The sequence below is a fragment of the Rhizophagus irregularis genome, chromosome 5, assembly GCF_026210795.1.
Source record: "Rhizophagus irregularis chromosome 5, complete sequence".
Classification (NCBI taxonomy): Eukaryota; Fungi; Glomeromycota; class Glomeromycetes; order Glomerales; family Glomeraceae; genus Rhizophagus; species Rhizophagus irregularis.
This window is the reverse complement of record NC_089433.1, coordinates 3,411,026-3,438,898: the sequence shown is the minus strand read 5'-3', so window position 1 is coordinate 3,438,898 and position 27,873 is coordinate 3,411,026. Positions and strand designations below refer to the sequence as shown.

Genomic DNA, 27,873 nt, shown 5'->3' with positions numbered 1-27,873 from the left:
ATATTTCTTTTTGTGACTATGACTATAATACAGTATTGTAAAAATTTTCCGAACCATGCGTAATATGATGAACTTTGTCACTCACTCCAATGATTGATTTGGTCAAGTGATCGTCTATATTCTCGGGTGGACGTTGGTCGTATTATCAAATTACCCAAATTTTACAAAGATTTTCGTACAAACATTAAGAAGAGGAGTTTTAGTATCATTTTGATGTTATTTACTGTACATGTTGGTAGGTATGAGGACGGCAGATGAGATGGTAACTCAAAAAGATAGATATTTAGATGTCTGATCTTTCCACAATCAGCTTCAATCGCGTAATCGCGTAATTTTAATAAAATAATTTTCCTCCATTAATTTTAAAGAGCATCATGTAATTTTGACTATCGAGCGAACAAGTAATTTAATGATCACTATCTGGTATGTGTACAACTGTTCTAATAAAAAATAAGATATAATTGCCTTTAAATAAATTTATTATGTAAATAAAAAAATAATACGGAATAATTATTACAATGATAAATCTTAAATTGTTACTTTGTTAATTTTGGTACCTTTACTACTACCTTACTATAATAAAATAGCTAAAAATCAAGCCTTGTATACTAACGAAAAAAATCAAATCCACTTAAAATCTTCATTACATAAATTATAATCAAATTTTTTAATTATTCCTTCTTCTTTATATTTTTCTATCAGATCACTATATTGTTCCAAATTTTTTTGATTAAATTGTAATAATAAAGGATGTTTACCTTTCCAATTATTAAAAAAGTATTTTAAAGAATCTTTTTCAATATTATCATAAATAGTATCAAATTTAAATTTAAATAAATTAATTGGAGAAGATTTAATTAAAATTTCAAATAAATTATTCCAATCAAATTTTGAATTAATAAAAAATAAACCATTTAAATAATGACAATTAATTAATAAATTATTTAATTCTAAAATATTACTATTTTTAAATTCTAATTTAAGATATTTAAGTTTTGGACATTTTTTATAAATAACTTGAATAATTCTTTTATTATCAATATCATCATGAGGTATATCATTAATAATTATTTCATTAAGATAACCATTAGTATTTTCAATTAAACTTGTTAAAGGTTTAGTTGAAACATAAATGGTTTTTAAAATTTGTAAAAAAGGTAAAGAAACATTTTCTAAACAATCCCATGCTAATTTATGATAATTACCATTCAATTCTAAACATTTTAAATTAATAAAATATGATAAAATTCCTGTGATAGGTTGTTTAGTTATCTTAAAATATTTTATAGTATTTGAATGTTTAATTAAAGAATTTTCAATAATTTTACAAAATGATTCATCATGATTTAAATAAAGAGCATAATTATTTAATAATCGAACATTAAATAATTTTTTAGGAGTTTCAATTAATTCAGAAATTTTATAATTATTATTAATTATATTAATATAAAGTTCCAATTCTTTAATTGGTTTACACATTTTAATTAAACCAATTAAAACATTATCATTAATACTTGTATTACAACTAAGAAATTCAATTTCTGAGAAACAAATTTCAGCCCCTGGAATAAGATGTATTTGATGATTAAATTGTTGAGGTATATAAAGATGTGTAAATTTTGTATTTTCATTAATAAAAAGATGAATAATTTCTTTTAAAATAATTTTTTTTCTAGAATTTATAATTATCCTTTTAATTGCATTTAAATTTAAATGTCTACAAAAACTAATATAATTAAATAAAGGTTTTTTATATAAGTTTGTTGGTAAATCAATACCTAATTTCTTTATATTATTTCTTGATTCATCTGATAAATGTGAAATGATTTTATCCAATAGAATTTTCTCATTTGTATTATTATCATCATTTAAATATTTCCATGGATTATTCCATAGAATTGGAATAATTATTTCACACCAAGTTTTATTAACTGATAGACAAGAATAAAAAGTTTTTTTATCATTACGTAACTCTTTGAATATTAAATAAAGAATATCTCTATTTAATTTGGACATTTTTATTTTTATTTTGAATATTGGAAAAAGTGAAAAAGGTTGCGGAGTGATTTTATTCAAGCTGATAGGTATTTTGTGTGGTACTGGAATGATCTACTCTATACTTTATATAGTTATGTGACGTTTATCAAATTATACAATATTTACAATATTTACGTAATAAATTCATCGTATGATCGTATGATAAATCAAAAAAGGAAAGATCTAAACGTGAGAATGTGAGACTGGATCACAGCTATTAAATGATTTCAAAATAAATCTTTACCAAAAAAGGATTAGTAAATTACGCAAATTCGACGTAACCCACAAAAAATAGTTGTTGATTATATTAATTTTAAAAATGTTAAGTATGACATAAAATAATTTATATCGCTTAACCCAAAAGTACACAATTTATATAATTTTTAGGTTTTGGCCGCCTCAATTTAATTATTTATTAATTATACAGTAGAAAAAAAAAATAAATAAAAGATATAATAAATATAAATCAATTAATAGAATTTTGTAGAACTTAGTTTGAATGAGCTATGAAAAATTTTCTGTTATCGTGTAATATATTTACAACTGATTATTTATTTTTCACTTGTACATTTATATTTATAAGTCGTCAGCCGTCAACGTTTTACACTGCGTTCCCACGAAAGCCAATTTTCTACAAAGAAAATAAATGGAATGTTAATGAAGTTAATTAACATCTTTAATTAAAAAAACACACCATCTTTTTAAATACCTTTCAAGTTGATTCGTCAATTCTGAAGCGACTTGGGAGTTCTAAGGAAGTATAATTAAAATTTAGAACTTAAAAATCAATTTACCTTGATTATACTTTATTATAAATATGATTGGATGTTGTCTGCGTGGGAGTTTCTTGTAAAATGAATATATTATAAAGATCTTTTTATATTCACGTTTTTAGTACATACGATCTTTTATTTATAAATACACCGTTCAAGTTATATATAGAAAATAATAGGATATATTTCGTTAAAGTTTAATATTTATCGTTTTTTAAATTAATAAGTATAAATATTGCTTGTTGAAAGAATTACTGTTACGTACTGTATATGGGTTATATTGCTTGTTAAATTTCATTTGTACAATGAAAAAAATAATTTCACCTAAACATTTTATTTTGAAACAATTTATTAAAAAGCTTAAAAAATGATTTAAGTAAATGGGTTTGACAAGGTTAGGCCGGATAATATCGATTATTTTATTTTTTGACATGCATAAAAAATTAAATTAATCCACGATTATAATAGACGAACCAATGAAAAGTGATAATATGGTGTAGTAATTCCACGGGCGAGACTCTAGTAATGTGGCGAGCAATATATTTCGATTACGCCAAATTATTAAAACTCTGATATGAAAATATAATTATATATAATTTTTTTTTTAAAATAGTAACGCGTTTATTAATTAAGAACAATTATACAATTGTTTACATAATTATTTAAACGCCTAGAAAATATAATAATTTACATTATAATATTCTCTATAACTAAGTTCAATCTAAATCTAATAAAGATAAATATAATCTATTTTAGACTAAATTATTAAATCACTTTAACTATCATCCAATTCCCTTCTGTTATTTCGCCGATCATTCGTTACTATCCTAATATTTCTAATTAATTTTTTTATTTTCCCAAAGTATTTTTGCTGGTTGTTCTAATAAACTCAAAATTAATATCTCTTACTATTTCAGCTTATTCATTTTTCTTTTCTTCTAGCAATTTTAACTCGTAATCGTAAACGGAATTTTTTATCAAAACATTTACTTCTATATCATTTGCTTCACAAATCCAAACATGTTCTCAATCCTCACTAAACTTTTTACATCTCGGACATTATCTTCTATAGTTCCATTTACTTCTCTTTTATAAAGGACTTGCAATTCTTTGATTAGATTTTTAATTTTGTAAAATCTATCCTTTGTATCATTTTGATTACATTGCCAAAAAGAGAAATTGTTGCGATTACTTATAAATTTTAACGTTGCATTCCAATCAAACTCGTTCCAAAATTATAGAAAAAATAAATCTACTAATTTAACACTAATAATTAATGAATTTAATATGTTTTGGAAAAAGAAAATGATATTAGGAGATTATACAGAGGCGATTTGGAAGAGTGAACTATTGAATAAAGCCTCGTCTATTAATTCTAAATTATACTTTTCTTCATTTTTATCTTTTCGCTCTTTTAACATCAACCTAATCTCTTTTTCATTTCATCTATCATTTTCATTTCATTATGAGCATATTCAATTATTTCCATCTTGTTCTTTTCTAAAAAATTTTCTATAAACAATAATTATTACTTAAATTTCCCATAAATTCGTGTAATAGTTTTAAGACATTATCATTAATTCCTAGAATTATATCACTTATTTCCCTAAAAGTAAAATTCCTATAATTAAACTTCTAATAAGAATTTTATACTCATTTTCATTAATAGAATTATATTTCACGCTAAATCTCAACTCATTATTATGTTCAACTTTATATTCATTTTCTCTAATTAACCACATTACTATATATTCAAAGTTTCTCTTCCCATTATTCGTTATTTTACTTTTAACTTTTATACAATCTATAATCAAAAATCGCCTTTTTATCATTCTTTTCCCTTTATATTATACTATACTTTAATATTTCTATAAAATCTATTTCTATTTTAATTAAATTGTCTATTAATTCTATCCTTTCATTATAAATTTTATCTCTTTCCTCTTCTTCATTATAATTTTTCACGCAATTATTTTTAACAATTATATTTCTTAACGTCTCGTGTGGCTTTATACATGATTCCTCTGTTCTTCTTTTAACTTCCTTTTCTAAGTATATCAAACATTCTTTTATATTACCTTTCTTTCTTATATTCTTTTATATTTGTACATAATTATTCTTTTTTTTTTTTTTTTAAATAGTGACGCATTTTATTAATTATTTAAATTTGATACAGATTACATAATTAATTATAAAAATACTTAGAGCTTTTCGAAATAAAATTCTCAAAACTCTATAACTAAGTAATATTTGAACAAAATTCTATTACTGAAAACTATGCTAAATTATGTCTAATCTAAATAATTTGTCATTTTTACCGATGTATCCCAAGTTTTTGCAACACTATTCCCGTCCACAATTGAACCTGTTAATCTTTCTAACGTTTACTATACTAATTTTTTTGTTAAATTTATTTTTATTTGCTTTTTCTAATTTTTCTTCTGTTTTTATTTTTTTTCTATTATTTTTTATTTTTTCTTCCTTGCCTTCCTCCGAATTTTCTTCTACTTTCTCTTTTTTTCCTTAAATCCAATTTTTGAATATTAGCTTTTTCTTCTAATCGTTTAATTTCCTCGCATCTTGGTATCCATAAACGATTTTTAATTTCGTCATAAACAAACATCCAAAGTCTTTTTATCAGCATTTTCTCTTCTTTCTTATTTGATAGACTATTGAAATGTTCGTTATATACACCTCTAATTAATTCCCATTTTTTACTTTTTCCTCTCAAAATTATCGAAGGACTTTCTAATATACTTATAAATTCGATATTGTAGTTCCTCAGAATATTTATATCTTCGTCTTGGTTACAGTTCTTTAATTGTTGTTCAAAACGATATATCGGTTCTTGTACAATTTCATCGATCGAGAATTCGTTAACTTCACATATCCAGATGTGTTCCCAACTTTCTATTTCATTTTTTCCACATCTTATACATTTGTCGTCTTCTATTTTATTAGCATTTCTTTTATGTAAAATTTTATAGGTCGATTGTTCTTTCAATAAATTTTAATTCTGTAGGATCTTTCTTTCGTATCCTTGTTGCTGCATTGTCTTTGTGAAAAATTAATTCTATTACTCACAAATTCTAAAGTAGTTTGCCAATCGAATTCTTTTTTGTGATTGTACATAAATAAATCATTTAGCTTTTCGCTATTAAGTATTTCGTTTTTCCAAATTGCGTTCGTAACTTTTTTTTCCAACCCCTGTAACCTCCTGTAATTATCCTATCATTCTAAATCAAATTGTATTCATTCGTCAGTAAGCCTTCGTCTACTATTTCAAAATTATATTTTATCGTTTGAATTAAATTTTTATCCTTTAACATATTTCTCAATTCTTTCCTTAACCCTTTTAATAATCTATATTCTTTTTCATTACTATCTATGATCCTAATTTCATTATATTCTAAAAAATTTTCTATAAATAATAATTCTAAATTATAATCGCTATCTATCTTCCTTCTATTACTAATTTTATTATTAAATTCGAATATTAGTCTTTGAATTTTTTCATTTTATTCGTTCTCGTTATTACATGTGTTTGGCTAAGAAAATTATTTCCGATTCTTTATTTCCTTCTTCATTAAAATTTATAATTTTCCATATAATATTGTATTTATAAATTCTTTTCCCTTTTTCGTTAACTGTAGATCTTGTTTTGACTGCATCAATTATTAGGAAAAATCTTCTTTTTTCTCTCGAAAAGTTTTCATCATTTTCGAAAATACTATTTTTAATTAACATAATAAATTCTTCATCGGCTTTAATTATGCTATCTATTTTTCCTATTCTTTCGTTGTAAATTTCATCTCTTCTTTCTTCTTGCGTAAATTTTCTTAACCAATTATTTTTCTTAATTATATTGTTTAAAGTCTCATATGGTTTAATTAAACCATCATCTTTTCGTCTTTCAATTTTCCTACTGTATTCATTTTCTAAATATATCAAACATTCTTTATTTCCTTTTTTCTTACTAATATTTCTACTACATCCTTCGCATTTTTTCAGATAAGATGAATTGTTTAAATCATATTCCTCTCCTACCAATTCTAAATGTATTCCTATTCTTTTGTGATTTTTACTTTGTGATCTTTTTTTATCTTCGCCAAAAATTGGGAAATCATGTTCGTCGTTCATACAATTTTTCCCTTGTTTTTCATTTTCATCGAAATAATTAATATGTATTTTATTTTATCTACTTGTCCTATATATTCTCTTTTTATTTTTCTTAAATTTCCATTTTCATCTTCTAAAACCTTTTTTTCTATATCTTTAAACCATTTCGGTGTCTTTCCTTTCGTATTTAATCCTTTTTCCTTACATAAGTGTTTCCATTTTAACAATTTAACTCCATCTGCTTCAAGAATGTCTTCTACAATCTCTTTTTGTCTATTAATTCTAAAATATCGATTTTCCCTTCTTTTATTCTGTGTTTATCGTTATTATTTCTGCTCTCATGGTTATATAATTTTATATTTTCTTTGTTTAACATCTTAATTGCTGCTAATATCCAATTATGATGATATTTACTTTCTATTTTTATCTCTCCTGGGCATTTTGACGTCCAAATATTTTTCTGTTCTTGTGACATTTTTTATCGCAAATAATGTTTTCAATTTATTATTGCCGTTCGCCTGATACAGCAAATTCTTACATAGCATTTCCATCTGTAAGTCATAAATGTGTTTTGCATTTAATATATCTTTTTCGTAAATTATAAAATTAGGTGTAGTTTTCGCCAAGCCCGGTACATAATTATTCTATACTTCTACCTTTTTAAGTATATTGTTCTTTATATTATTCTTTTATTTAAAGAATTTTCCTAGAAAAATAGGCTTAATAATAGATATAAGCTTAAGGTTATTTATTATTTTATTTTATGTGAAGTCTGGATAGACAATTAATCAGGATATATACCCTCGAAAGGGAAATTGATCCTACTTCTTACTATCATCTATTCTAGAACAGACCCGAACTTCTTGGTAACCAGAGGTCTCCTGTGCTACGAACAACATAAGAGCGTTACGAGAAAAAACAATTAAATGACAAGCTTTAATCCGTATTTTTCTTTCAACCCATAGGGCTGCCACCTGTAAATACTGTAAGAGGTGGAATGATTTACACTATTTTAAGTTGTTAAAATTGAACGAAAAAATAAAAGAACCAAAATGCTAATAAGCATGTACAAATAGAAACTATATATATAAATCTATATAACTAAAAAATAAAATAAACTAACAAGTACTTAATTAGTACGAACAGACGAACTATTTTCCAAATCCTTCGAGGTGGACAGTATACAAACCTTATATAAGCTTAAGGTTATATATCGATTTTGATAATCCATTTCAAACAGACTTCGCCACGTGATCCAATATGCAATTAAAGTTCACAAACATATATAGTCCTCCGGACAATAAATGATTTATAAATCACATATAGTCTCCACTCTTCGCTCTGGAGTATAGTACAGATAATTATAATTTTTTTTTAAAAAAAAATGGTTCACAAAAAATAAATAGAATCTCTTTTTCTTTTCAATCATCGAGGACTAGAATGTACTGTACATCTTACAACAAAACACCGCGTCACATGACCTAATACATGTTCTATTTTTCGTTTAACTACTGAATTTTTGTTAAACTAGAAGACAAAACAAAACTCTAAACCTAACTGCTAACTACCAAAATACATATCAGATATGATGCTAGACTAAACTGTATGCTTGTATCGATAAAAAATCAAAAAAATCTAATAACTAAAAAAAAATACAGAAACTAAAAACTATTTATTTCTTGTGCCACGCCGCCACCCTCAGCCGTCTTCAAAGTCACAAATTACTCAGACTTTTGATATGCCCACCTTCTTACTTCACAACAAAATTTTCAAAGAGCACTAATTACTATATTAGTTTTGACTTTTAACTCTTTTGTAGCTAATGATCGACAAGAAAGTTGCGTTTTTAATTTAGTGATGTCATCAACATTTCGGATACTCTAACGGTTCTTGTTACCTAATTAAATATATCTGGCTGAAAATTGGTATCTGCATTTTGCATAGATAATATTACACAAACAACTATATATATTCGAATAAAGGCGTTTAATTGTATTTACCCTATTTTTAGGAAGAATTCCAATAAAATTATTTAGTAATGGCTCAAAGTAACGACGAAGGTAAAAGCATATAATATGAGTATAGATATCTAATACAAATTGAAATTGCTCTAAAATTTTTTTCAAACCAAATTTGCAACATAATGAAACTAGTTTCAAAAATAGAAAAAGATAAAGGTAAGAAAATTATTTAACAGCTTGTAAATTATAAGCGTATAATTTAAATTTTTAAACTATTTCTAAAAATTATTTACTATATTAGCTCGTAAGTAATAGGTTATCTTATAATCGGAATGATAATTAAATTACTTATTTCTATTATTTTATATAACCAAATAATTTATTTTATTATTATAGTTGGTAAGTTAATAGCTAATTTTTTTTCATTGTATTTTGCCTGAGATTTTAAATAACCAAATTTACTATTAATATAATTGTTTAATAATTATGGTACTAATATTATAGAAAGTAAGTATTTAATTTTATATTAATTTAAAAGTATTTATATATAATTTAAACTAATAATATTTATTTAAATAATTAGATTGTAAGTTACTGTATATACTTAATTTTAAATACAATTATTGATTATAATTACTTTACTTTATAATTATTATTAATTAATAATGCTACAGGGTGTAAGTTATTTATTTAATCTATTATATTTATATAATATTTACATTTAATTTAAACTAACTAAATTCTTTATTTAAAAAATTATTCAAATATTTTAGATCGTAAGTAATTCTATTATATTTATATAATATTTACATATAATTTAAACTAACTAAATTCTTTAATTAAAATTATTTATTTAATAATATAGGGAGTATGTTATTTATTTAATTCTATTGTATTTATATAATATTTACATATAATTTAAACTAACTAAATTCATTATTCAAAAAATTATTTTGTAATTTCTTTTAGTTGGTAAGTTGTAAGTTATTTATTTAACTCTATTGTATGATATTTACATATAATTTAAACTAACTAAATTCTTTATTTAAAAAATTATTTAAATATTTTAGATCGTAAGTAATTCTATTATATTTATATAATATTTACATATAATTTAAACTAACTAAATTCGTTATTTAAAAAATTATCCAAATATTTTAGATCGTAAGTAATTCTATTATATTTATATAATATTTACATATAATTTAAACTAACTAAATTCTTTAATTAAAATTATTTATTTAATAATATAGGGAGTATGTTATTTATTTAATTCTATTGTATTTATATAATATTTACATATAATTAAACTAACTAAATTCTTTATTTAAAAAATTATCCAAATGTTTTAGAATGTAAGTAATTCTATTATATTTATATACATATAATTTAAACTAACTAAATTCTTTATTTAATTATTTACTTAATAATATAGGGAGTATGTTATTTATTTATTTAATTTTATTATATTTATATAATATTTACATATAATTTAAACTAACTAAATTCTTTATTTAATTATTTACTTAATAATATAGGGAGTATGTTATTTAATTCTATTATATTTATATAATATTTACATATAATTTACTAACTAAATTCTTTATTTAATTATTTACTTAATAATATAGGGAGTATGTTATTTATTTATTTAATTCTATTATATTTATATAATATTTACATATAATTTAAACTAACTAATTTCTTTATTTAAAAAATTATCCAAATATTTTAGATTGTAAGTAATTCTATTATATTTATATAATATTTACATATAATTTAAACTAACTAAATTATTTACTTAATAATATAGGGAGTATGTTATTTATTTATTTAATTCTATTATATTTATATAATATTTACATATAATTTAAACTAACTAAATTCTTTATTTAATTATTTACTTAATAATATAGGGAGTATGTTATTTATTTATTTAATTCTATTATATTTATATAATATTTACATGTAATTTAAACTAACTAATTTTTTTATTTAAAAAATTATCCAAATATTTTAGATTGTAAGTAATTCTATTATATTTATATAATATTTACATATAATTTAAACTAACTAAATTCTTTATTTAATTATTTACTTAATAATATAGGGAGTATGTTATTTATTTATTTAATTCTATTATATTTATATAATATTTACATATAATTTAAACTAACTAATTTCTTTATTTAAAAAATTATCCAAATATTTTAGATTGTAAGTAATTCTATTATATTTATATAATATTTACATATAATTTAAACTAACTAAATTTTTTATTTAATTATTTACTTAATAATATAGGGAGTATGTTATTTATTTATTTAATTCTATTATATTTATATAATATTTACATATAATTTAAACTAACTAAATTCTTTATTTAATTATTTACTTTTTATTTATTTAATTCTATTATATTTATATAATATTTACATATACTAATTTAAACTAAATAATTTTTTTATTTAAAAAATTACCCAAATATTTTAGATCGTAAGTAATTCTATTATATTTATATAATATTTACATATAATTTAAACTAACTAAATTCTTTATTTAAAAAATTATTCAAATATTTTAGATCGTAAGTAATTCTATTATATTTATATAATATTTACATATAATTAAACTAACTAAATTCTTTATTTAAAAAATTATCCAAATGTTTTAGAATGTAAGTAATTCTATTATATTTATATACATATAATTTAAACTAACTAAATTCTTTATTTAATTATTTACTTAATAATATAGGGAGTATGTTATTTATTTATTTAATTCTATTATATTTATATAATATTTACATATAATTTAAACTAACTAAATTCTTTATTTAATTATTTACTTTTTATTTATTTAATTCTATTATATTTATATAATATTTACATATACTAATTTAAACTAACTAATTTTTTTATTTAAAAAATTACCCAAATATTTTAGATAGTAAGTAATTCTATTATATTTATATAATATTTACATATAATTTAAACTAACTAAATTCTTTATTTAAAAAATTATCCAAATATTTTAGATCGTAAGTAATTCTATTATATTTATATAATATTTACATATAATTTACTAACTAAATTCTTTATTTAATTATTTACTTAATAATATAGGGAGTATGTTATTTATTTATTTAATTCTATTATATTTATATAATATTTACATATAATTTAAACTAACTAAATTCTTTATTTAATTATTTACTTAATAATATAGGGAGTATGTTATTTATTTATTTAATTCTATTATATTTATATAATATTTACATATAATTTAAACTAACTAAATTCTTTATTTAATTATTTACTTTTTATTTATTTAATTCTATTATATTTATATAATATTTACATATACTAATTTAAACTAACTAATTTTTTTATTTAAAAAATTACCCAAATATTTTAGATAGTAAGTAATTCTATTATATTTATATAATATTTACATATAATTTAAACTAACTAAATTCTTTATTTAAAAAATTATCCAAATATTTTAGATTGTAAGTAATTCTACTATTATATTTAATAATATTTACATATAATTTAAACTAACTAAATTCTTTATTTAAAAAATTGTTTTTAATTTATTTTAGTTGGCAAGTTAAAAGTTATTTATTTAATTCTATTGTATTTACATATAATTTAAACTAACTAAATTCTTTATTTAAAAAATTATCCAAATATTTTAGATCGTAAGTAATTCTATTATATTTATATACATATAATTTAAACTAACTAAATTCTTTATTTAAAAAAATATTTAAATATTTTAGATCGTAAGTAATTCTATTATATTTATATAATATTTACATATAATTTAAACTAACTAATTTCTTTATTTAAAAAAATATTTAAATATTTTAGATCGTAAGTAATTCTATTATATTTATATAATATTTACATATAATTTAAACTAACTAATTTCTTTATTTAAAAAAATATTCAAATATTTTAGATCGTAAGTAATCTTATTATATTTATATAATATTTACATATAATTTAAACTAACTAAATTCTTTATTTAAAAAATTATCCAAATATTTTAGAATGTAAGTAATTCTATTATATTTATATACATATAATTTAAACTAACTAAATTCTTTATTTAATTATTTACTTAATAATATAGGGAGTATGTTATTTATTTATTTAATTCTATTATATTTATATAATATTTACATATAATTTAAACTAACTAATTTCTTTATTTAAAAAATTATCCAAATATTCTAGATTGTAAGTAATTCTACTATTATATTTAATAATATTTACATATAATTTAAACTAACTAAATTCTTTATTTAAAAAATTGTTTTTAATTTCTTTTAGTTGGCAAGTTAAAAGTTATTTATTTAATTCTATTGTATTTACATATAATTTAAACTAACTAAATTCTTTATTTAAAAAATTATTCAAATATTTTAGAATGTAAGTAATTCTATTATATTTATATAATATTTACATATAATTTAAACTAACTAAATTCTTTATTTAAAAATTATTTTGTAATTTCTTTTAGTTAGTAAGTTATAAGTTATTTATTTAATTCTATTGTATTTACATATAATTTAAACTAACTAAATTCTTTATTTAAAAAATTGTTTTTAATTTCTTTTTTTCTTTTAGTTGGTAAGTTAAAAGTTATTTATTTAATTCTATTGTATTTACATATAATTTAAACTAACTAAATTCTTTATTTAAAAAATTATTCAAATATTTTAGATCGTAAGTAATACTATTATATTTATATAATATTTACATATAATTTAAACTAACTAAATTATTTAAACTAAAATCATTTAAAATAATTTAAAATAATTTAGCCTGTAAGTATTGCATTTTTTTTATTATAATAATCCTTTTTTATATTTAATTTATTATAATATATAATTTTTTTAAAAATTTTGATAATTTATTTTAGTTGGTAAGTTATAAGTTATTATATACTATTTATTTAAAATTTAAATTAATTAATTATTTATTATATTAAAATTTTATAATTTATTTAGAGTAAGTATAATTATTATTATTTAATATTTAAATTTTTAATTGTAAATTTGATTTTAAATTTAATTTTTAATATAATTTCATTTTTGTATTTAAAGATTTGGTAATAGTGGAAGTGAAATTGTGGATCAATTTATTTCTAAAAATAAATTAAAATGGGTTCCTTATGATAAATTTGAAAATATTGAATATCTTGATAAAGGAGGATTTGGTTCTATATATAAAGCTAAATATAATAGTGTTGAAGTAATTTTTAAATATTTTGATTATCTTAAAAATTCAGATGAAAGTTTAAATGAATTTTTAAATGAAGTATGATATAATAATATTATTATTATTTTTTAATATTATAATTTATTTATGTAATTAATTAAATATTATTTTTTTTTATAGTTGAAAATTATTAATTCATGTGAAATTATTAAAATATATGGATTTACAAAAGATCCAGATACTTTGAATTATGCATTAATAATGGAGTATACAAATAAGGATAGTTTAAAAAGTTGTTTAATAGAAATAACAAAAAATTGGGAACAAAAATTATTTCATTTATATCAAATTATTAAGGGTCTTAATGATATTCATGAAAAAGATCTTATTCATTATAACTTTCATAATGGTAATATTTTATGTAGCAAATATGAAGATATATATGGAATTTTTATTAGTGATTATTTAGGATTATATCAACTTGCAAAATCTTTTTTAAAAGAAAATGATATCTATGGAGTTTTACCATTTATAGCACCCGAAATTTTAAGAGGTCAGCCTTATACTCAAGCTAGTGATATATATAGTTTTTCTATAATTATGTGGGAATTTATATCTAAAATTCCACCATTTAATGATAAAGCACATGATCTTCAACTTGCTTTAAGTATTTGTAAAGGTGAACGTCCTGAAATTATTGAAAATACTCCACAATGTTATATAAATTTAATGAAAAAATGCTGGGATCAAGATTCATTAAAAAGGCCATCTTCTAAAGAAGTTTTAAATATCATTGAAAATTGGATTTTTCGCCCTGAGAATAAGAAAATTGAAGATATTAATGAAGAATTAAAAAGTAATATTATGGAATTTATAAATGCACCAATTGAGCATAATAATCTTATTGTAAAATCTCATCCAAAAGCATGTTATACAAGTCATTTACTTGTTTTTACCAGTGATGAATTAAATGAAATTCTAGAAGATTCTCAAGGATTTCTTAAATCTTTGAAACAAAAATATCAAAGTTCTCAAAATGAGTTTGATTATCATTCTACAAAACCGAAAATAAAATGGGTTTCATATTCACAAATTAAAATTTTTAAAAAAATAGCAGAAGGAGGATTTGGTATTATTTATAAAGCTTTAATTAATGGAAACGTTGTTGCTATAAAAAAAGTTTTAAATTCTCAAGAACCAAATAAATATTTTTTAAATGAGGTAATTAATTTTCAAAATTTGTTTTTTTTAAAAACATTTAATATACTAACTTAAACTATAAAATTTTAGTTAAAATCACTTTATCAATGTTATGATAGTAAATTTGAATATATTATTAAATGCCATGGTATCGCAAAAGATCCTATAACAAAAGAATTTATGTTTATAATGAAATATGCAAATGGAGGAGATTTACATAATTATTTACAAAAGAATTTTGCAGAGATTACATGGAAGAAAAAATTGCACATTTTGTGGCGAATTTCAGATGGGTATTTATAACTTTACGTTAATTAATAATGATTTTAAAATTATTTAAATAAAATTTTATTAATAACCAATTTTTTATTTTAGACTTCAAACTATTCATGAAAAAGATTTCGTACATCGAGATTTTCATAGTGGAAATATATTGGTTGAAATAATTGAAAATGATTCATGTAAAATAGATCAATATTTAATTGGAGATTTAGGATTATCACAGCCCGCAAATGACATTCCACACGATAGCAGTATATATGGAGTTATACCTTATATTGCACCAGAAATATTTAAAGGCGCCAAATTTTCTAAATCATCTGATATTTATTGTATGGGCATGATTATGTGGGAATTAACAACTGGTTGTAAACCTTTTGCTGATGTTGAACATGATGTTGATTTGATTTACAAAATTATTGATGGAAAACGACCTAATATTACTTACGACACTCCTGAAGATTTTGTTAATTTAATGAAAAAATGTTGGAATCCTGATCCTAAAAAGAGACCTTTGGCAACGGATGTTTGTGAAATTTTTAATTCGTGGTCAAATATGGGAATGGATGCCAAATATTTTAATCAAGCTGAAGAAATAAGATTAGAATTAATAAAATTAAAAATGCTTGGACCAGATTTTAATGAAAAACCTCATCCAAATGCAATTTATACAAGCAGATCAATAACGTTTAATACGAAACCAAGTATGTAAACATTATTTTTATATAAATTTGGACAATAATTACTACATTTTAACATATTTAATAATTATTATTATCTTAGATAATAAACTCGTTGAAGAATCAATCAACAATAAAGGTATTAAGTTATTTTTTTTAATCAGTATGTAAAGGAGTTTATTAATTACTTGGTTCTTTTTCTTTAGAATATATTACAAAAGAATATGAGTTTGATATAAATGAAATTTAAAGGTACAATTTAAAGTTTTCTATTATTGCTTTTAATAATTGTTTTGGCCAATTCAGTATCAAGAGAAGTAATCCAATAAATCCAAGAAAACAAGATGCAACTAAAGATTTTACTAAATCATTTTATTCTATTCTATTTTACTTTTTTCTTTTTTTTTTAAGCGTATTAAAGTTAGTAACAATGTTAACACAGAATCTTATGAATAGAAACTTTTGTAATCATGTTCTGCTTTTATTAAGTTATTTATTTATTTTTCTTTATTTATTTATTATTACAATTACTATTTGTTGAAATAAATATTGTAATTACGTCTAAATTGTAAATCTTAAATTCTCACTATTTGCTATAATTTTAACATCATATTATTTATTTACATTTATCACATAAAAAAATGCATATGTAGCTATGGAAATAATGGCAACTTTGCAGATAAAACTATTTATATACCAAACCTGTACACGTGAATGTACATAGCTTTTCTCTAATGCGAACCAATTCATGATAATAAAGCTATAAATCACTTTTTGCACTAAATATGATTATTCCTGATGAAGTAAATTATCATACATTAAAATCATAAGTGATAGTATGTATTTAAATGATATTTAAAGATGAAAATAAATTATTAAATAAGCTAATAACTATGTGAGGAAACAGGTTGCATCTCTGCATGCTGGATACTTGTTCATCCTGTCATTATTTGAATTTTGTAATTTACATAGTAAATATAGTACTTTTGAATTAATCATCAATTTTACAGCAAAATTTCTAATTTTCTATATTTCTTTCATTAATTAATTTTGCAAAAACAATTATAATTGATAATAGTTCTTTTCGCCAAGTTAAGAAGTTGTATTTTGAAATCTGTCATAATTATTTTGAATTCAAAAGATATCACCGTAATTAAATTCCAGCAAATAATTCTCTTGATTATATTATCTCAATTCTCATCATCATAATCAGATTCATTATTGTTACCCCTATCTTTATCATCATAATAAGATTCTTATCATTACCCATGCGTTTAACTACAAAAATTTATTGCAACGCTAGGAAAATTTTTAAATTTGATTTTTATTTCCTGTATTTACATGTTTGATAAAGAGCTAATATCTCAAATAGATTACATCAACAAAAAACTGCAAATTAAACAATTATATGAACATATATTCTTATTAATAAAATTAAAAAAATTTTTTTACGAGTACATATTCATCATCATCAAAATCTGTAACTTCAAATTTCTTAATAATGCTTAATTGTATATTTATTAATTATTTCAATATTTTCATTATTTTTATCTAAGCTATTTTCTTCATCACATATAACAATTACTAAAGAAAGTGATTTTTGTGGTACACAATTTGTCCAATTTACGAAAAAGGACTCTAATTTTTCCAGAAGTAAAATAAATTAAATCATACGGCAAATAAATTATATAATATTAGTTCATTAATATTTTGTGAATATTTCACAATCATTTCTAATGCTCAAAAATTTACCTCCACACCAAATTTTAATACTTCCTAAATATTTGCAACTATTAAAAATTATTTTTAATGTTTCCGATTCATTATTTTTAATTCCAGTGGAAAGTTTTCTAAGTATTAGACAAAACTTAGAAATAGCTAAATTTAATGAATTATCATTACAACATTCAATCCCACCTATAAATTTCTTTTAGATTTTTCCTATTATCTTCCAAGAATTTTATTTGCAACCCATCACTTGGAAATTCATTCCAAATTTTTAAAACTTGTAATTGTGAAAAAAAACATATTGTAACTTTTCAAAATCAACAAAGCATTCTTCAAGACCAAATGATAATTTAAGTTCTTGTAAATTCGAGAAATTGGCAATAAAGACAGTGATGGAGTACAATAAACGCTACTATAAAATTTTCTACTACTTGAGATTTTTAATTTACTAAATTTGGTTCCCATTTTAGATTATTTTGATTATTTTCGAAACATACTAGAATATTTTTTTTATTTTTTTATTTTTTTGACGTTATTTATATCTTCTAACCAATAGTTAATTTACTTTAACCAAAAGTAGAATTACTTTGTTCTATAATTTTTTTTCGGACCATACTTTTTCCGATGAAAATGGTCAATTTTAACCAAATTTAGTAGAACTACGATTTTGGCTAGAATTAAAAAAATTTTAGCCAAAATTATTATAATTTAAAGTTCGTTGATTTAACTGGTTAGATTAATTTTAAACTTTATTGAGCGGATTGGATTATTAATTTTTTGGTAGTGCCATAATAGTAGTGTGATGATAAATTGGATCGGGTTATTTACTAATATGATCAGTTGGCGTGTCATTTAAATGATTTATATAGTAGTTGTTAAAATAGCATCAATGAATAGCTTGGAGGGTTTTCATTTATATATTTTGCTCTTTGAAGTAGAATATTGGTAAGAAAAAAAGCGAGTATAAAGCTTTGAAATTAATTTTTTTGAAAATTTTAAATGACAAAGTTTAATGAAATAAAGCAAATTTTTTTCAAAAATAAATTAAAAAAGTAGTGTTCGTATTGTTATAAATTATTCATGCCGCATTTTTTATGATAAAATAGATGATTATACGAAATTTCGATCTATTAGTTATGTGCACATGATTTTATTTCATAATCAATTGCCAAAAGTGGAAATGTGAAAAATGCTTATCAAGTTATTGTAAGAATAACAATTTACTTTTTACACTATTTGTCATTTTTAAAGTTTGAAAATCAATTTCATAGATATAACTTGATAAATAATATTTAGAAAAACAAAGTTGATATTAAAAAACTTAACTTTGTTATCTTTAGGGGAATATTCTTTTTTTATTATAAGCCCCTACTCCCCAAGATATTTTTAACGAACATCTTTTATCATATTATGTAAGCGCAGCGGAAGACACTCAAGACCATGTCTATTCGGGTGTATGACTAATTGACTATTATATCAAATTATGACGTTAAATATTATTGTTGATCATGTGAATATAAGGTCCCCGTTCGCCCCGCATTGAAAATGATCATCATTTTTCTTTTTAGAAGGTATCTACTATCTACATCAATTATAAAAATAGATTCATTGTCCCATTGTTTCTAAATTATACCTTTTCTTTTTCAAGAAAAAAAAAATTTATATATCATGGCAGCACATTTTTTTGCGACACTCAGTCAAAATTATATTGAACTGTTAGAAGACGATGAATATTACGATACTACGATTGAAGTTGGTGAAGATCCTTATGTAAAAATATTCCGTACCCACATGAATATTTTATGTTATCGTTCTCCATATTTTCGAAAAGTTTTGGCTTCTAATAAAAAAAAGAATGATGGTACCTTGTCTCATATTAAATTTCCAAATATTTCACCAGATACATTTGAGATTATTTTAATGTAAGTTATGAAGAAATAAATTAAACGTTTAAATTACTTTTCGATTTAATTTTATAATTTTTTTATAATTTAGGTATATTTATGGTGGCATTCTTTCGTTTAATGAGCAAGTTACTTCAGACATCCTTAAAGTATTGGTTGCTGCTGATGAACTCTGTCTTCAAGAGTTAGTTTATTATTTACAAAGTTATTTAATTGAAAATAAATCGGAATGGATAGTTCAAAATTTTGAACTTGCTCATCGAATAAGTTTTCAATCTAATAATTTATTAGGAATTCAGAAATTTTGTACAAATTTAATGGCTAAATCTCCAGAAAAAATATTTGGGTCATTTGATTTTACTTCACTTCCTGAACAATCTTTAATTAAACTTCTTAAAAGGGATAATTTACAAATGAAAGAAGTTGAAGTATGGGAACATGTATTAAAATGGGGTCTTGCGCAAAATCCAACTCTTATTCCAGATCCTGATACTTGGGCAGATAATGATTTCGATACAATGAAAAATACTTTACAAAATTGTTTACCTTTAATCAGATTTTATTGTTTATCGTCCAAAGAATTTGTACAAAAAGTTCGTCCATATAAACAACTATTAAATCATCAACTTTATGAAGATTTAGTAAATTCTTATATGGATCCCGATAATGAACCAAATGAAAACATCTTACTCCCGAGAAATGTCAAAATCGATTCAGAGATTGTGGATTTGAGAATTGTTTCAGCTATTTCAAGATGGATCGATAATAAGGTTATCGATAATAAATTCGCTTATATTAGAGATTTATATTTACCTTATGAATTTGAATTATTGTTAAGAGGAAGCCAGGATGGATTTACACCTAGAAAATTTCATGAATTATGTGACGGTAAGGCTAATACTATAACATTTATTAAAATACAGGGAACGAATGAAATTATTGGTGGATATAATCCATTAAAATGGGAATCTTCTAGTAAATGGGGATTCGCAAGAGATAGTTTTATTTTTTCTTTCAATGATAATGATATCTTTTTTAAAGATGCAATTATTAGTAATGTAGATCATAGTGATCGTGCAGTATGGTTTGACTATTTAGGTGGACCATGTTTTGGAGATGACATTGTCGTATATTCTTCCAATGAATTCGCAAATTATGATGAAAGTTATCATCAATGTAAACATTATGAAAAAAATATAAGAAAAAATGGTAAATTTGCTATTAAAGATTATGAAATATTTCGTATTATTAGAAAATAGGGTAAGCGTTAATAAATTCTGTAATATTATGAATTATATGCACAGTTTATGAAGTAATGTTAGACTAATATCACTCTGTAAATATTAATATTTCAACACGAAGATTCCTCACGAGACGAATCAGGTCGGGTTTACGAAACGTTTAACTCGACCCGAATATCCTGTATTAAAGGGTCAATCATAGATTAACTTGGGAATCCGAGCTGAATTTGATTTTTTTTGGGTTATATTTTATTTGTATGTGGCTAATTTTTTTTTTTAAAAAAAAAAATTAAAATAAAATAAAATAAAATATTTAGTATTCAATGTAATTTGTATGATATTTTGTTACTGAATTATAATACAAGACCTTATCCTAATGTTAATAATCTAGTACGATGCACCCAATAATTTAAATTAGCAAGTTACTTCACAAAGATAATATTAAATAAACCAAATTTTTCTTTTTTTTCTGTTTTAAGCGTAATTATAAAAGTAAAAAGTTTTTAACTTAGTAGCTCGATATCGTGTCATAATAAATAATACTCAAAATTTTGTCGAATGAGTGATTCGTTACAATTTCAATTCGGTAATTCCGAAATGAATCGCCGGACGAGTATACTAGTGACCTTTATTGAATTTTTCAAAAAATAATTTAATACTATATAAAATATTGTATCGTAGCCATATTTATTTATTGGACATAAATATTCTTAGAGATTATACATTGTTTTTATTTTAAATGTTTTATAGTAATCAAACTGTATACGTAATCCAATGTACAGTACGTATTTTAAATCTACATCAACACATAAATATTGTAAATTCATTTCCATTTGAACTACGAACATATTTGATTTCAAAAAAAAAATTATTTTATATTATGTCAACAAAATTGTTTTCAGCACTAAATCAACGTTATAGTGAAATATTAAAGGATGATTAATATTGCTATTGATGTTGGTAATAAAAGACCATAATGTAAAAATATTAGTGCGCACATATATGAATATTTTCTTGTTAACGTTCTCCATATTTAAGACGAACTTTTGCTTCTAATCAAAATGATGCTTTGGCCCAAATCAGGTTACCAAATTTCTACCAGAGATATTTCAGTTTACCTTAAAGTTATGCAAAAATGATTAAATGTTTAAAATTACTTTTCAGTTAATAAATCTTTATAATTTATGGTGGCAGTCTTTTATTGAATAAGCAAGATATTTCAGAAATTTTTAGAGTTTTGGTTGTCGCAGATGGCTTCATCTTCAAGAACTAGTTGATTGTTTATAAATCGGTAATATTAGAATAACATTTATTAGGAATTCAATAATTTTTACCAATTTAAAGGCTAAATCTCCAAAGAAAATATTTTATTTCACTTACTGAAAAATCTTTAGTTAAATTAATTAAAAGAGATGATTTACAGACGAAAGAAATTAAAATCTGAATGGAAGCATGTATTAAATGGGATCTTATACAAAATTCAAATTTTGTTCAAGATTCCGATAAAAATTGGATAATTTAATAAACATACTAATTACTTGAGCAACTATCAATTTAATATAATTAAATTAACAATTACTATAAGTATTACCTGTTACTATAATAATATCGCCTCTAACTTGGAAAGTTAACTATGAAATTATGCTTTTAATCATCCTATCACAAATCTTGCTTACTTCAATTAATCTAATGAATTCTTAATTATACTAATTGCAAAGCTTTTTATTTAAAGTAAAATCATAAATTTATATAAATTAAATTCAAAATTTCTTAGTTTTGAAAATTGATTTTTCTCAATTTTTTAATATGCAGTAATTAATTTTCATATTAATAAATTCTAATGACGATATTTATATTGTGAATTATAATATTATAATGAATTTAATGAACAATAAGTTTTTCTTACAATCATAAGATTAAGACAGACCATTGTTCATAAGCTATTGCAATTAATTATTGATCGGTGATAAATTTATTACGAAGGACTTTTTTATGCAAATTAAACGAGTGGAAATAAACTATTTCATTTACAGAATATTCTGATAAATTATTAAGGGCAAAAAAACGTTGGCATTGATAACACAGTTTTAAGATAGAAACACTACTGAAACACTGACTTCCAATTTAATGCATTAATTTTAACAAATTACACTGATTGTAACGTTTGCGTTTAGTTAATTCCCTTACAATTTATATGTAAATTTTTGACATTGCATAGCAAAGTTACATTTAGATATATTTTTTATGGTAGATCTTCCACTTAAAGTCTTGAAATTCGAATATTTGAAAATATGTGAGATGTAAATTCTAATATAATTCGTATAATATCTCAATGGATACAGTATGTGCGTTTTAGACTAGTATTTTTTCCTTTTACGTGTTATGAACTTTATTAGGATCTCAATTATTATAAAAATCAAAGTAATAGTTCAAAAATTAACAAAAGCATTTTGCATTATATCTTAAGATTGCAATTTATATTCAAATCTCATAGTATATTTCGATCTCAAAATTCTATGATCGAATATTCTAATTTACTTGATTTATAAATGAACATTTGAATATCATAATTTCAAACGGAATCTATTTAATAACTGAAAGTTTGTAACGTAAATATAGCAATAATTTATTTATTTCTTTGTTACATATAATGCGTATCAATACAATATTTATTATATTTTTGTCTTAAATAAAATTCATCCTTTAAAATACATTTATTTTTTTATTATTTGAAACACTTCGTAATCTTCTACAATAAATTTACCTTCAATATCTCTTATCTTTTTTTCATAAAAACTATTATAATATTCAGTGGTGTCATAATTTACAAATTCATTTGAAGCATTTATATTAATATCACCACCAAAATATGGACCAGATATAGAACCAAATAATAGTGCATAATTAGAATTTATTACTTTGCTCAAAATTGCATCTTTAAAATTATTCTTATTTTTAAAAGAAAAAATAAAACTATCTTCGGTTTTACCCCAAGAACTCGTTTGGGGGGTTTCCCATATTACTGGATTATACCCACCAATAATTTCTTCTGTTCCTTTTATTTTAATGAATGTAACAGTATTAGGTTTATTATCACACAATTCATGAAATTTTTTAGGAGTAAATCCATCTCGACTTCCTCTTAACAATAATTCAAATTTATATGGTAAATATGATTCATTAAAATTATTATCATTAATAACTATTTTATCTATCCATCTTGAAATTGTTGAAACAATACCAGAATTAACGATTAGTGAACAAATAACTTCAATGTTTTCATTAATTTTAATTTTTCTAGGAAGTTGAATGTTATGAGATGATACACTTTCAGGATCTAAATAAAAGTTTAATAAATCTTCATAAAGTTGTTGATTTAGGAGTTTTTGATATGGACGAACTTTTTGTGAAAATTCTTTTGGTGATAAACAAAAAAATCTAACGAAGGGTAAACAATGTTGTAGAGTATTCTTCATTGTTTTAAAATCATCATCAGACCAAGTTTTAGGATCTGGAATGAGAGTTGGATTTTGTGCAAGTCCCCATTTTAATACATGTTCCCATATTTCAATTTCTTTCATTTGTAAATCATCACTTTTAATAAGTGAAATTAAAGATTTTTCAGGAAATGAAGTGAAATTTAATGATTTAAGAACTTTCTCGGGAGACTGAACCATTAAATTTGTACAAAATTCTTGAAGTTTTAATAAATTATTAGAATTTGAGCTAATTTGTTGAGCAAATTCAAAATATTGTTCTAGCTGTTCAGACTTATTTTCAATTAAATATCCTTGTAAATAATCAACTAGCTCTTGAAGACTAAGTTTATCTGCAGTAGCCAAAACTTTAAGAAGGTCTGAAGTGTCTTTTTCATCCAATGAAAGAATACCTCCATAAATATACCTAATTATAAAAATAAAAGTTATAATTTGAATATTCAAAGTTATATATAACATGATAATTAACTTACTCTAATACAATTTGAAAGATTTCCGGTGATGTGTTTGATAATTTAATATGGGTTAAAACGTTATCATTGTTCTTTTTGTTAGACTTTAATATTCGTCGTAAATATGGAGAACGGTAACACAAAATATTCATATGAGCACAAAATATTTTTACGTTAGGGTCTTCACCAACTTCAATTGTGACATCATAATATTCATCGTCTTTTAATAATTCAATATAATTTTGACTTAATTTCGAAAAAAATTGAGTAACCATTTTTTCTTTTTTTTTTAAAAAAAAAAAGAATTATTTATAGTTATTTCAGATATCATATATGGTTAAGCAGTACGTACGCCAACTGCAAATGATGACGGTTTACTTCCAAAATAAGAACAATCTACCAGAACCCAGAGCTATGCATAGGTCCTGGTTATTTGCTTAGAATGAGCCAAAATCAAGTAGATCACTTCCATTTGTGGATAATGCCGACCAGCATTACATGGTGCCGGCCCTGAAGAAATTCGTAGAGCTAATAGTAAATGTGTGCCGATCTCCCCTGACCTATATATACTATATAGCTCGTGGGTCCTAAATCCTAATCTACCTCTCTATAGTTAAGATAAATTAAGCTATTATTGATCAGCGATTTTATTACGAAGGATAAATTTATTTCATTTGTACTATTACGGAAAATTCGGATAAATTTATTAAGGGACAAAAAAAAATGGAAACACGGACTTCCGATTGAATATATTTTAAATTATAAAAAATTACACTAATTGTAATATTTGCGTTTAGATGAATATAATTCATTCGAATTCATATTATAGTATTTAAAATTATTGTATGATTTTTAGACTATTTTTCTTTTACGTATTATGGATTTATTATAATTTTATTATTGGTGGTGATTTTCACTGATCACACCCACGTTTTTGTCAGAGTTCCAATCCGAGGATCGACGGATGGACACATTTTGACGATTATACATAGATTTAATTAATTAAAGTCTAGAATTTTTTTGAGATATCTTCAGATTCTACTCCAATGCGCAATATAGTAAAATTAAAATCCAGTTCAATTATAAAATGGAGAAGAAATTCAACTCAGATTGAAAATCCATCCGATCGGATAAAAAATTCGAATTTCTCTCTTTTTTTATTATTAACAACACTCTTACTCGGACAGATGACAATCTCAAAATAATGGAAAATGATTATAAATTTTTTACCATCAATCGGATTTTTCAATTTACTATCTTAAAGATTTTTACAAAAATTGGCACTAAATTGACTCACACTGGCTTTAGGGCAAAGATGGAGTATACAGACCCCAGCAAAAGTAATGGCGGTCAGTTTTTTTAATATAGCACATAAATTTTATAATGAAGCTATGAAATCTTTTTTTATTTTCGAGTAGAAGGGTCAAAAATACATATATTTTATTATTTGATAAATATTTGGTTTGACCTCTATTTGTATCAACACATGCTTCAATTTGATTTTGCGTGCTTTATCACCAATAACCTCGCTATTAATAATTGAGTATTGCTAAAGCTCACCGGCGGTGATTTTCACCGAATTATAACTTCGGCCAGAATTAATATACTTAAATGATTTAACAAAATAATGTGCAAAAAGTATCGAATTATAAACAAAAAAATTGAATAAATGCAAAATTTAAGTCTTTAATTATTTCAAAATTTACAAATTAGTTGCATATTTGTAAGCATAAACTAAGAACATTCGGTTATTTAGTTCTTGCTCTAACACCTTTCTTTTTAAGTTCACAACTACGGGCATTATGTCCGTTACCTTTACAATAACTACATATGTATTTAGTTTGACGAATAGGAATTTCAGGTTGTAATTCGCTTCTAGATTGCTTGTTTGGCGCTTTAACATTCAATCTACATAATAATTAATTGATTACTTAAGTTCAATAAATTAATACTTATTAGATAAGTTTTTACTTACTTCATCATATCTTGTCTATTCTTATTATTATTGTATTTAATAGTAGTGTTTTCCAATGCGTTCTTTACACGCTTCTTTGGAGCACCTTTTGTACGCGCCTGATGAGGGCTGCTAATATTTGGAAGATTCTCTTTAAACCCAATTGTACATCCCTGCTGCTTATCACGAATTTCTCTTTCTTTTTTTCTTATCCAGCTTTGCAAAATCTCATTTATTTCGTTTTCACAACCCAATTCAAGAGACATTCCAATTGCTTTTTTTGCATACCCAAAACCTCATTATATTTAGCTTTATGAGACAGATTCTGCTTCACAGTTTCAGAAAATAGTTGCATATAAAGATGTGTCCGCAATACCCTAATTGCGGATTAATTGCAATTTGCGATATTGCGGAACATTGCAGATTTTGAAGAATAATTATTCGCAAATCTGCAATCGCAAATAATCTGCAAATCCGCAAATAAGCCGCAAACTCGCAAATAATCCGCAAATAATCCGCAAATCCGCAAATAATCTCAAAAATTATGATTGACTGTAGATCATCTTCACATGATCATTTTTTTTTGTAAAATATTCCCACCGAAGTGAAAAAAAAATTTTCTCGCCAGAATACGGGAATATTATTTCCAAAATCCAATTAAAATAATAATAATATATCAGATTATTCAGCCATAATCAATACATTATTTTAACAATTATATATATTATTGTATCAAAACTCATTCTATCAAACGTATCACAATATACAATTACGTATCAAAACAATCGTGTTATCAAATGTTATTATTTGATCAATT

The 27,873-nt window shown here is 22.5% G+C and overlaps 6 protein-coding genes across 6 annotated transcripts; 2 read left to right on the top strand and 4 right to left on the bottom strand.

Moving 5' to 3' along the window:
• Window positions 1-621: 621 nt before the first annotated feature.
• On the bottom strand, window positions 622-2,016 carry OCT59_025267 (uncharacterized protein; the record flags this gene model as incomplete). The annotated part of the gene is made up of 1 exon (XM_025332939.2): window positions 622-2,016. One exon carries the CDS (start codon window positions 2,014-2,016, stop codon window positions 622-624), a length of 1,395 nt encoding a protein of 464 aa, XP_025165072.1.
• Window positions 2,017-5,271: 3,255 nt separating this feature from the next.
• Window positions 5,272-5,942, bottom strand: OCT59_025266 (uncharacterized protein; the record flags this gene model as incomplete). The annotated part of the gene is made up of 2 exons (XM_025328809.2): window positions 5,272-5,807; window positions 5,891-5,942. The coding sequence occupies 2 exons, from the start codon at window positions 5,940-5,942 to the stop codon at window positions 5,272-5,274; spliced, it is 588 nt and encodes a 195-aa protein (XP_025165071.2).
• Window positions 5,943-14,850: 8,908 nt separating this feature from the next.
• On the top strand, window positions 14,851-16,530 carry OCT59_025265 (uncharacterized protein; the record flags this gene model as incomplete). The annotated part of the gene is made up of 6 exons (XM_066137303.1): window positions 14,851-15,342; window positions 15,412-15,614; window positions 15,697-15,782; window positions 16,062-16,304; window positions 16,384-16,419; window positions 16,487-16,530. 6 exons carry the CDS (start codon window positions 14,851-14,853, stop codon window positions 16,528-16,530), a joined length of 1,104 nt encoding a protein of 367 aa, XP_065991975.1.
• Window positions 16,531-19,676: 3,146 nt separating this feature from the next.
• OCT59_025264 (uncharacterized protein) lies at window positions 19,677-21,171 on the top strand (the record flags this gene model as incomplete). Its single annotated transcript, XM_066137293.1, has 4 exons — window positions 19,677-19,778; window positions 19,863-19,930; window positions 20,004-20,096; window positions 20,313-21,171. 4 exons carry the CDS (start codon window positions 19,677-19,679, stop codon window positions 21,169-21,171), a joined length of 1,122 nt encoding a protein of 373 aa, XP_065991974.1.
• A 2,696-nt stretch (window positions 21,172-23,867) lies between these two features.
• On the bottom strand, window positions 23,868-25,377 carry OCT59_025263 (uncharacterized protein; the record flags this gene model as incomplete). The annotated part of the gene is made up of 2 exons (XM_066137284.1): window positions 23,868-25,056; window positions 25,124-25,377. 2 exons carry the CDS (start codon window positions 25,375-25,377, stop codon window positions 23,868-23,870), a joined length of 1,443 nt encoding a protein of 480 aa, XP_065991973.1.
• A 1,473-nt stretch (window positions 25,378-26,850) lies between these two features.
• On the bottom strand, window positions 26,851-27,322 carry OCT59_025262 (uncharacterized protein; the record flags this gene model as incomplete). Its single annotated transcript, XM_025328808.1, has 2 exons — window positions 26,851-27,010; window positions 27,078-27,322. 2 exons carry the CDS (start codon window positions 27,320-27,322, stop codon window positions 26,851-26,853), a joined length of 405 nt encoding a protein of 134 aa, XP_025165068.1.
• Between the last annotated feature and the right edge of the window lie 551 nt (window positions 27,323-27,873).